Source organism: Phascolarctos cinereus, unplaced genomic scaffold (assembly GCF_003287225.1).
Source record: "Phascolarctos cinereus isolate Bilbo 61053 unplaced genomic scaffold, phaCin_HiC Scaffold_726;HRSCAF=1367, whole genome shotgun sequence".
NCBI lineage: Eukaryota > Metazoa > Chordata > Mammalia > Diprotodontia > Phascolarctidae > Phascolarctos > Phascolarctos cinereus.
In genome coordinates, this window is record NW_027556098.1 from 299,155,909 (window position 1) to 299,168,476 (window position 12,568).

General features: G+C 36.0%; 1 protein-coding gene across 1 annotated transcript in view; it reads right to left on the bottom strand.

Annotated features, from left to right (window-relative positions):
- CWF19L2 (CWF19 like cell cycle control factor 2) overlaps positions 1-12,568 on the bottom strand; it is a 119,792-nt gene that overhangs the window by 62,705 nt on the left and 44,519 nt on the right. The window contains exons 9-10 of the mRNA XM_020996131.2: positions 3,069-3,165; positions 1,608-1,700 (exon numbers count right to left, since the gene is read on the bottom strand). Of these exons, the coding sequence (XP_020851790.1) occupies positions 1,608-1,700; positions 3,069-3,165 (190 nt within the window). The remainder of the gene's footprint in view (positions 1-1,607; positions 1,701-3,068; positions 3,166-12,568) is intronic.

Sequence of the window (12,568 nt, forward strand, 5' to 3'; positions counted from 1 at the left end):
GACCTGGGCCTCAAGGCTGGTGCTGTTAGATAGATGTCCAGACACAGAAAGTCATGTACTGTTTACTCTGTCCTTGTTATGGCTTTCATCAATAATGACTGCACAGCTAATGAGTGATGAAGAACCAAGAAATGATACACACAATAACAACAGTGTAGTCAGAAAGTACAACAAAAGGAACACTGTAATTACAATGACCAATCTTGGTCCCAGAAGAGTTAAGTAAATGCACTCTCTGCCTTAATTGCAGATGTTTAAGACTATGGTTGTGGAATGTTGTAGCTACTGACAAATGTGCCTAATATGTTGGTTGGCTTTGTTAAACTACTTCTTTCCCTTTTCAAAAACCTTTTCTTAGAATGGATGGCTCACTGAGGAGGAAATGAATATGATGTAAAAACAAAAGATATCATTTTTAAAGAGCAAGTTATGATGGAGGTTAGTTAATATGTTCCTCAATACTGAAAGTCTTCAAATAAAAGTTAAATGACAACTTGTCAGAAAGGCGGCAAAGAATAACCTCACTCAATTCAAGAAAAATTATTAAGTGCCTACTATGCACAATGCACTGTGGTCAAGTGGTAATTGTGTTAATTATATCTAGGGTCCTCCAAAGCTCTGACACTCTATGAGTCTATAATCAGAATAGAAACAGTGTGGGGGCAGCTAGGTGGCACAGTGGATAGAGCAACGGCCTTGGAGTCAGGATGACCTGAGTTCAAATATGACTTCAGTCACTTGACACTTACTAGCTATGTGACCCCGAGCAAGTCACTTAACCCCACCGCCTACAAACAAACAAAAAAAGAAATCGTGAAACTTCACTACAAGCATCCTTTTTCCACTCAGTCTGACAACGAATTACTAACAAAGTATCTTTTAGAGAGGACACATTAAAACCAGCTATCTATCCCTCTAATACAAATATTTAAGTAAGCCAATTTTCCCAAACCGTCTCTTAATATGTCCAAAAATTTTGAACCAAAAGTTTTCATATCAAAATAACAGTAACTCTCTCTTTACCAAAATCTGCAATGCTTAACACATAGGAAAAATAAATTAGATTAATTAAACAGGATTTATTTTTCATAGAATTGACTTCAGCCAGTTCTCCACAATCTTCTAGATGACTGCAAATTTAATCTCTGATGGTATGGTCTAGTTACTCTAATACATTCCCAGAAAGGAATGTAAACTTCATCTTTGCTGCTATTAATCTGATATCTCAATAAATGCATTAATTAATTTTAAGTCATCTATCAGGATGAAGCTACAGTATCACCCAGTAAACTTGCAGTTATTTCCATGTTTAGCAAATACTAAGTCAAACACAAAACAGAATTATGAGATTTTTAAACCTACAAGAAACATTAGTAACTATTTTTTTTCTTTTACAGATGAGGAGACTGAGATTCAAGAGGTTTAGTGACTTTTCCAAAGTCAACTTTCTAGTTACTGTGGGAGTCATACCTAGAACACGTTTACTAATTTATTAATACATGTTCACTGATTAACTATAATTGAAATATCACCAACTGAAAACTTAGGGCCATCCTCCAAAAGTAGCTTATATGCAAAATGAAGTCACAAATTATTTTTTTTCTTACCTCCATCTCAGATTTTCTTGTTGATTCTCGCATTTTTATTTCCTTTAATTTGCGTGCTCTGTCAAGCTGAGCTTTAAGTTGTACTGCTAAATCCTTTAAAAATAAAAATGAGGGCTTTTATTACATGTTTCTGATCTTGCTATCTCAATCACAATTTTCTCATAATTACCTGAAATTTACAGTTTTACTTTGAATTCTAATTAAACTACAAAAGCATATTCACTTGGAGAAATCAAAGTGACCTTATGGATATTATTTTGTAACTCCTTACATATCATAAATTTCAAATGCTGTAAGGCTAAAGGTTATTAGAATCATCTAAGCACATCATGATATTTAAACCTGCATTGATTCTACCACCTACACATGCTCCAGATCAAAGCCTAGAATCTATTTCATTTTTTTTTTCTAGTTGGCTAAGGAGTTTCATATAAAAAGACATATAAAGCAAGAAATCACAAAGCAAAAAATTACACAGATTTATGTGACAGCATAGAAAGTGTTCCTTCCTACAGTGGTTCAATGAACAAAGACATATTTTCTTTTATTAGAAGCAGAATGGACTGCCTTCTCACTGACAACTTCAACTAATACATCTGTGTTACCGTTGCTCAATTCTGTTGGTTCTCTTTTTCTTGCAAACTCTTCAACTCTGTTGCAAAGTCCAGAATGACCAATGATAATGCATAAAGAAAATATACAGCATATAAAATACATACCTTAAGTGATTTCTGAACACTTCTATTACGATGGTATGAATATTTTGTATTTCTTATGTAACCTCAAAATACCTTCCATTTAGTTTTTAAAGGCTTTTTTTTTTGGTACTTAATATTTCAATATCAGTGAAGCTACACAATGGACAAACCTTTCCAATTTAAGAGAAGCCATTCTATTAACATGTTTTCAGATACTATACCTTGGAGGTGGGAGATAGGGAAAGGAAAAGGGAGGGTTATAGATGTCTGGATTTTTATACAGTATAAAAATAAAATCTATTGATTAAAAAGCAAGAAAATAAGAATTTAAAATGAAACAGTATTGCAATGTTCCCTGAGATCCTAGATGGTTAAAGCTCTACAAAACGCATTTCAGTCATGAATCACTAAGAGGTAAGTATATTGGTAAATATACTGTGATTGCTTATGCAAAAATGGCCATTTCAATACTAAGGAACTATATATATATACACACTTATGGAAATTAGGAGAATTTAAATGCTACCTAAAAAGTACCTAATAAGTAACTAAACCATTCCATAAAAATCACAAACTGAATAGTCTTGTTTAGCACTTCTGAGGACAAGTTAATGAACTTCTCTGGGCCTCAATTTCTTCATTTGTAAAAGGCAAGAGTTGGGAGATTAGATGATCTACAAAATCCCTATATGTTCTTATGAGCCTCAATAGAAGTAATATAATAACCAGTACTCTCTCTGAAAGCAATCAATAAGACTCTCACCATTTTCCCCATTAATTCTGCCTTGATAATCTTGGCTCCAAGCTTATTCATCTCATCTTCGCTTAGAAGGTGGCTAGGTCCATCTTCTGCATTGTATCTAGTTAAAGAAAGAATAGCATCAACTTGAAAAGTAGTATTATTTTAAAATCTTCTGCATAATTTAATTTATAATCAATGCTATTAGATATTTACAGGATATCAGCCAAAAAAACCTAATAATGAATATTCACATTCCAGATAGTTACGAGGGTTCAAACTGTACTCTCCAAACTGTAATGTGGATTTGACACATGTTAGATACAAGGAAAGTGCAGGAAACAACAAAAAAACTTCATGCTATTTTTGATGACTTTTGACACAACTGGTAGATTTGAATTCTGGTAGCTACATAAGTTATTTGACCTCCCCAAGTTCACCAATATTTTAATGTTGCTTGGATAATTAGGTGCTCACAGAAGGTTATTTTATCTTAATTCATTTCCTAACACAGGGGAGTAAAGCAATTGCCTAACTCACAGAGCATTATTTAAAGTAGTTTACACATCCATGCTAACATATTTAAGAAAGAACTTATAAAGAAGAGTCAAAATACAGTTTCTGATATTTGGACAACTCTTCAAGTTCAAAAAGCTAATATATTCAAAGTTCCCACAGACTTTCCAGCAAGCTTACTCACAGTTTTACTCTAAAAAAGCAAATGTAATAATCATAAATCCCTATTTGGAGACAATACGGCATTAGGCACTTCAACAAATCCCACGGTAAGATTACTGTCACCTGTGTGACCCTGGGCAAATCACTTAACCGTAATTGCCTCACCAAAAAGGAAAAAAAAAAGATTACTTTCACATGTCATACCTGACACATTCCAAGCAACTCAACATTCTCCAATTCCCCAAAGTATATTGTTATCATCTTTGATATCAACATTAAGTATAAAAATATAACTCAAATCATCTCTCCTTTGAATTCCTACATTCATATCTATTATGGCACTTATCAATATTACATCTCTTATAGTTGGCTGTTGAAACAAAACTTTTTTGTGTTTGTGGAGGCTCAAAGGGATGTTGGTCCCATGATTCAAGGGTATACATGTCATCTCTATTTAAAATTAGAAATTCCTAAAAGGCAGGAACTAAATTCCACAGCACCTAACCCACAACCTCATATGCAACATATAGCATACAATGTTTACCTAAAGAATATTCCCTATTTGAGGCAGCTAGGTGGTACAGTAGAGAGAACTCCGGGCCTAGAAAAAGGAAGATCTGAGTTCAAATCCAGTTTCAGAAACTTGCTCTTCTTGAAGAGGACCAATGACATCACAGGATGATGTTTTGACTTGCTAGTAAATTGGATTTAAGTGGGGGAGTTACACAAAGTCATCAGCCTCATTGTCTCTTCCAGTCATTCAAGTCCAGTGGTAGGACAAAAGTCAAGAAAGCTGGTGATAGCCCAGGATGCACTGGATGACCTTGGCATCTCTGATGCCTGACCAAGCTCTGAGTGTTGCACAATACCTGCTTCAGCCTCCTTTGTGGCTGTTGGAACAAACTGTTCTCATCTGCTCATTCCACCAAGGAAAGTCTTCATCACATACATGGGGTAGATATCCCCCTAACTCACCCAAAGGTTTGATTACCCTTAACCTGGTTTAGCCCATCTGCTGAGACACTTTACCAAGGTGTGGCCACTGTGCATGCTACAACTTCTTGGAGCCACAGGTGAGAGTTGGGTGAAGGTGGAAACCAAAGATGGATGAGCAACCCTGAAAAGGGTGTATGGAGTGTGCAGGGAGGGCTAGCGCCTCTGGTGTGAAGGCCCTAGGAAAGTCACTTAACCTCTGTTTGTCTCAAGTTTCCTCAACTGTAAAATAAGAAGAGTTGGGAGCCAACATGGCGGAGCAAAAGCAGTGACCTGCTTGAGCTCTCCCCCAAACCCTTCCAAATACCTGTAAAAAAATGGCTCTAAACAAATTCTAGAGCAGCAGAACCCACAAAAAGCCAGAATGAAACACATTTCCAGCCCAAGACAACCTGGATGGCTGATTGGAAAGGTCTACTGAGCCCAGCTGGGAGAAGAGCACATTTCAGCACACGGGCACACAGGCAAAGACCAGATCTCAGTTAACCTGGAGCCTCAGGGGACTGAATCATGGTCAGCTGTGGTGGTTTCCAGATTTCTCAATCCACAAACGCCACAGACAACTTAAAAGGTCAGCAGGAAAAGTCTGTGACTGGAACCCAGCCCCAGTACCAGCCCTAGTACAGCCCCAAGGTGGCAGCAGCTTCTGTAGCTCTTGGCCCAAAAATGGAGGCAGATTTGAGTGGCTGATCAGAGGGGGATTGCAGGGATCTCTTTGCTGGTGCTGAGGCAGGAATTTCTTGCTTTGCCCCTGCTTGGATCTAGGTCACAGTTCTGGGTGGCAGTCCAGGGGTAAGGAGGAGCATTGGCATGGTGGGGCTGGTAGTGGTGGTGGAGGGAATCCTCCTCACAGTTCCAAGGCAGAAATGAGTGCTTGTGGTCATTCACAGACCAGAGCACAGGCCAGAAAAAGAGCAAACATTTTGCCACCTTGGAACAAGTGAAAAGTTACAGGTCCCTAGAAGTATCTCTGAAAACATCTGCACAAAACCCCTGAAGCTTGGGACACTACACTCACCACACTGGAACCCCTAACTTAATGAAGTGTTTAAATATCAAGTAATTGGGTGGGAACATAAGCAAACTGCACAAAAAAAAGTCAGACCACAGAATCTTTCTTTGGTGACAAAGATCAAAACATACAACCAGACAACAAAGTCAAAGCTCCTACATCCAAAGCCTCCAAGAAAAATATGAACTGGTCTCAGGCCATGGAAGAGCTCAAAAGGGGTTTTGAGAAGCAAGTAAGAGAAGTAGAGGAAAAACTGGGAAGAGAAATGAAAGCTATGCAGGAAACAGCTTGCTAAAGGAGACCCAAAGAAATACTGAAGAAAATAACACCTTAAAAAATAGACTAACCCAAATGGCAAAAGAGCTCCAAAAAGCCAATGAGAAAAATGCCTTAAAAAGCAAAATTGGCCAAATGGAAAAGGAAGTCCAAAAGCTCAGTGAAGAAAACACTTTCTTAAAAATTAGAATGGAGCAAATGGAAGCTAATGACTTTATGAGAAATCAAGACATTGTAAAACAAAACCAAAAGAATGAAAAAACAGAAGACAATGTAAAATATCTCACTGAAAAAACAACTGACCTGGAAAATACATCCAGGAGAGATCATTTAAAAATTATTGGACTATCTGAAAGCCATGATCAAAAAAAAAGCCTAGACATCATCTTTCAAGAAATTATCAAGGAAAACTCCCCTGATATTCTAGAACCAGAGAGTAAAATAGAAATTGAAAGAATCCACTGATCACCTCCTGAAAGTGATCCCCAAAGGAAAACTCAAGAATATTGCAGCCAAATTCTAGAGTTCCTAGGTCAAGGAGAAATTATTACAAGCAGCCAGAAAGAAACAATTCAAGTATTGTGGAAACACAATCAGGATAACACAAGATTTAGCAGCTTCTACATTAAAGGACCAGATGGCTTGGAATATAATATTCCAGAGGTCAAAGGAGATAGGATTACAACCAAGAATCACCTACCCAGTAAAACTGAGTATAACCCTTCAGAAGGAAAAACAGACATTCAGCAGGACTTTCAAATATTCTTGATGAAAAGACCAGAGCTGAATAGAAAATTTGACTTTCAAACACAAGACTCAAGAGAAGCATGAAGAAGTAAACAGGAAAGAGAAATCATAAGGGACTGATTAAGGCTTAACTGTTTACATTCTTATATGGAAAAATGATACTTGTAACTCATGAGACCTTTGTCAGTATTAGGGTAGTTGGAAGGGAAAAAAAGTTATATGTAGATAGATAGATAAATAGAGGGCACAGGGTGAGTTGGATGATGAAGGGGTGATATCTGGAGAATAAAATTAAGGGGTGAGAGAGGATTATACTGGGAGGGAGAAAGGGAAAGGTAGAATGGGGTAAATTATCACACATAAAACAGACAAGAAAAGGTTTTTACAGTGGAGGGGAAGTGGGGGAAGGTGAGAGGGAATGAGTGAATCTTATTTTCACTGGATTTGGCTTAAGGAGAGAATAACATACACACTCATTTGGGTATGGAAATCTATCTCACTCTACAGGAAAATAGGGGAGAAAGGGATAAGAGAGTGGGGGAATGACAGAGGGGAGGGCAGATTGGGGAGGGGTAATCAGAAGCAAACACTTCTGAGGAGGGACGGGGTCAAAAGAGAGAATAGAATAAACGAGGGCTGGGATAAAATGAAGAGAAATACAGTTACTTTTTCACAACTTGACTACTATGGAACTGTTTTGCATAACTACACAAGTATAACCTGTATCAAGTTGCTTGCCTTCTCAATGACAGTGAGTGGGGAGGGAGGTAGGGAGAAAATTTGGAACCCAAAGTTTTAAAAACAAATGTTAAAAATTGTTTTCACATGCAACTGGGAAATAAGATATCCAGGCAATGGGGTATAGAAATCTCTCCTGTCCTACAGGAAAATAGAAGGGGAAGGAGATAAGAGAACGGGGGGGGGGGGGGGGGGGGTAGAAGGGAGGGCAGATTAGGGGAAGGGGTATTCAGAATGAATGCCATCTTGGGGTGCAGGGAGGGATGAGATGGGAGAAAATTTGGAACTCAAAACCTTGTGGAAGAGAATGTTGAAAACTAAAAATAAATTAATTTTAAAAGAAAAAGAAAAAATAAGAGTAATAGCACCTAACTTGCAGGGTTAATGTGAGGATCAAATGAGATATTTGTCAAGCACATAGCACAGTGCCTAGTACATAGTAGGTAATGTATAATAAATGCTTATTCCCATCCTTTCCCTTTCTCTTATATTTTTCATTTTCCCCCTAAATTTGTAAAACTGATTTCATGTACTACAAATCTGTGGTGCATAATCTCAGCTGAAGTCTCAATAATCCTATTCTAATTAATCACCCTATTCCTACCTCATTGTTCAGAAGGAACAGTCCAAATCTTTTCTTCTTTCCTCAAATTCCCAACTGTATTTGTACATACCACATTTATAAAAGAAAACCAAACCCTTCTTCTACATCACTGAAATTCCAGCCATGCAAATGAAACATTCTCAAATCCTCTGTACTTCTGTCTTCAATATTCCCCTAAATTATTAGCTATTCTCTCTTGTTTCCATTTAATCACTCTTTGACAAGGCAAATCCTTCGATACTAATTAATCAATATTGCTTTGTTCTAGTTGATTCTATATCACCTAAACATACAAAGCCCACAGTCTTTCATCATTACTCTAAGGACATAATTAGAGAATGTCACTATATATGTGTGGGTATATAATCTCCTGAATAACAGTATTCAAAATACTTAATATATTGTATTAAAACTGAGACTGTTATTATAATAAGGAAACTATTTTTCAAAAATGAACTCTTTTTAGAAGCGTGAAAGAGAAGTTTATTTTAAATAATAACTTTTCAGCCAAGATGATCTTGGCAATGATCTCTACAGAAACTTCTCTAACCATCTCTTTCCATTTAAGACAACAGTACTTAAAATAAAACCAAAATATTTTCAGTAAAACAAATTCAATAAGAAGAGCCTCTTGCTCTTCTCATATGCCCTCAGTCTACATTCTGAAAAACAATTAAAATAAACAGTAGGGGTACTGCATTAGTGTGAGCAGTTCTTTTGTTACTTTTTTACATGCCTCTGTAGGCTGGTATTACTGTCTGTGTCCTTATCTGCATTTTTCTGGCTGGAAAATATTATATTGGGCTTGCTGTCAAATTATATCCTGATATACACATCATTCTTGTCCTGTTTTAAGTGCAATTCATTTGAATTTTAGTATATACAATCAGGATTCCATGATGAAAATTTTGGCTGTCTAAAAAAACAAGCTATTACTCAATTTGCAATCTCATTCCAATTCTATTAACTTCCCAAAATATTTGCACTGAAAACTTTCTCTTATATTCTTTGGAGATTATCATTATCAATGTTTGTTAGTTATATACATATTCTACACTAAGTAAGCATGATGAGCCAACATGGATTATGTCTGTTCTAGATATTGCCTATTCTTTCTCCATGCACATGAGGGACTCTGCTTCACTAACATTTTTCTTTTTATCTTCTTACAGATCTTGGCTTTCAATTCTTCTGGCTATTTACGCTATCTCAGGCTCCTTTCCAACTAAATTTAATTCTCTTCACTTAATACCCACCAACCAATTGTATATGAAGAAGTAGGGAAGAAATCAAGATCAAGAACTTTTTCTGGTATTCCTACAAAGCCCCCTCTCATAGTTCTTTAGGGGTTAACTCTAATTCAGGTATAGGAAACAGCACTTTCAAGGATGTTATTTGCTACTGGATGGCCCAGTGTCTTGCTGACACCATTTCAGCTGGACTATGGCCACTAAAGAAGGAGAAAGAAGACATAACAGTCACCTGACTTAGCCTCTCTTCCCCTTACTTTGTGCATTTTTAAAGTTTCCAATAACTGCTTATTTCATAGACACAGAAAATAAAACATGATGCTACTTAACTACTAAACCATATTTGCTCACAAAACGGGGATAAAAAAGGTGACATTTCATTGGATTAAGGACTCTGAGATCATCTAGTTCAATCTCCTCATTTTAAAGATGGGTCAAAATTTAATTGCTAAGGTAATACAAGTAGCACACAGCAGAGCCAAGATTCAAACCTAGTACTCATCTCCAAATCAAAAAACCTGAAAGAAAAGGCTGCAGTTATTAAGAAGTAATGTAATAGTACTGACATCAAATTCTTGCACTTGGGTTCATAAAGTCATCTGAACAAGTATGAGATGGGGGAGAAACAACTAAAGCACAACTGATGTGAAAAAGAGCTAAGGAGGAAGATTCCAAACCAATAATAATCAGTCAACAATCATGAAGTATGTGAGAAAGCACCTACTATGTACCAAGCACTGAGATAAGTGCTGGAAATATAAAGACAAAATTGAAACAGTTTTTGCCTTCAAGGAACTTAGAATCTAGCCAGGACATAACACGTTATGTTCATTTACAAATGTGTAATCTAAGACAGAGAACATATACAAATATACACATATACACAAATACTGTCATATTAAGCTGTAGCTAAAGTGAAGTTAAAGCAAATGCTTGAAATGATACTCAAAATTTTCCTGATTTTTAAAGACAAATAAAATGTCTGTCAATACGTAGTTCTAAGTAGACACATCTGCCCAGCTTTGGAAAGCAAAGACTATAAATTACATGATAAGTTAAGTAATCTGAACATCTTTTGTGGCATCTAATTTTAGAATTAGCAGGTATGTCAACACACTATATAATATGACAGTGATTAAATGTCAAATATGGTGAGGCATTAAAATGAGTTGTAAGTATACAATAAATGAAAAAATATACTGCTTTACATGGTTATCACCAAAGTAAAGATACTGTTATTTAGGATAAAAGCACTGGACAGATTCAATTTTCCTAAGCGTTTGTAACAATAAAAACAGATGCTTTGAAGGGCATATTTATCACCATGACAACCAAAATTAAGCCAGGGAAGAAAAAATACACAGGTATTTCTCATTTTCTAGAATAATTTTCTGTATGAATATCTATAAAACAAATCTTACTGTCCCACTAACTTCTACTATAAAATTGCTGCTTTAAGAGAAAAAAAAATCTAAGTGATACAATTCAAAACTTTTAAGAAAGGTTCAACTTTTAAGAGAGATTCAAGTGGGCCTCAGCCCCACAAACATTCTCAATTTGGCAGCAAACCAGCAGCACTATCTGTACTGGACGTACTTTATGACACTTCTAAGGCTTTGTGTAATCATTTCCCAAATGCAAAACTGCCTTTTTTCCAAGGCCTCATAGGAGGCCAACTCATGGTTTCTTCCATGCTTGAAGACTGTATGACTCTACATCCAAAGATGGCAAACCTTTGCCTTCTCTTTCCTCCTTTCATATTACAATATTGCAATCTACAAGTGGGTACTACTAGAACAACGATACAGTCTCATCTAAAGGTTCCTTTTAAATTTATGGTTCTATATAATATAAACTAAATTACTACCCAATGTTATCAAGTACATAAATTCAGTACACCAAGTTTACTTACGTTGGGATATTTTTATTTTCCATTACCACATAATATTCTGTTTGAAACTTCCTAAAATGTTTATTCATCTTTAATATTACCTGACGAATATCTGCCTACATATCCCACCTACGACAGAAAGCAAAAAGAAAAGGACAAATAAATTTCCAGGGATAGTAAACTCAGAATTCAAGATCATAATACCCACTGGTAAAAGAAAAAATTTTAGATGTTTAAAGCACAGAGGCAGCCAAAAGAGTTGAAAATAATGTGTTTGAACAATATTAGTAAAGAAGGTAATAATATAAAGTTGGGACCAAATGATCACATTCAATTTGGACCAGGATGTTGCCAGTACACAAGACAAAAACTTTATGGTCCATATACATTCAATATTCCACAAGCCCTCACTGCTGTTTTCCCATTACTAACTTCTTTTCTTTTTCCCTGTGTCCCCTTCATATTTGTTATCCTTTATCATTTTACCACAATCAACTTCATAATATTAATCACTGTCTTTTCCTTGTCAACTCATGAGGCTACTTATCTTATCAAATTTCACTTCAGAAAATGATCCTGTACTTTACCACTACACTTCACAAACTATACTTTACCACTTTCAAATTCTGGCTCTTATGATTTTAGTTGCTCTTCTTAAAAAATATCTTATGTCTAGTCTGAGGCTCAGAACTAGAATTATCAGGTTTGCGGTCTAAACATCACTGACCCCAAGATACTCAGCCAAAACTGTTGGAACTAAAGAAACTTATTGCACATCAAAGCTGTCAAGTCAACAAGCATTTTATTAAGCATCTCCTATGTGCCATGCTTTTTGCTAATCATTGGATTTGGAAATAAAAAACAGAGTTCATCTTAATGCAATCAATCTATCCTCCTTAATAACAGACTGAGAATGTCTAAGCTATTGATAAAACTTAAAAGAGATCCAATTAAATACATTTAATTAACAAAATTTATAATGACAGAAATCCTACTATCAGAATCTGTCAAGCTCCTTTTGGATCCTAGTTTTATCCTTCAAAATATTAGCTACCACCTTCCCAGGAAATGACACAAATCATCTATAACTCTGATAACTTCGACATCTGTAGCTTCATCCAATTTGCTGATGAAAGCATTGAATACCTCAAGGCTGAGGACAGAACCTTACAGCAGGCCAATGAGGCACATCTCTAGATTGATATTTACATCAATCCATTACTGAGCAGTCTTTGGGTATGATAGTTTAACTACTACTTATCATTAAGCTCACATTTCTTAATCTTATCTATAAGATAAGGACTATGAAAATCTTTTTCCTATTGGCCTCCATCT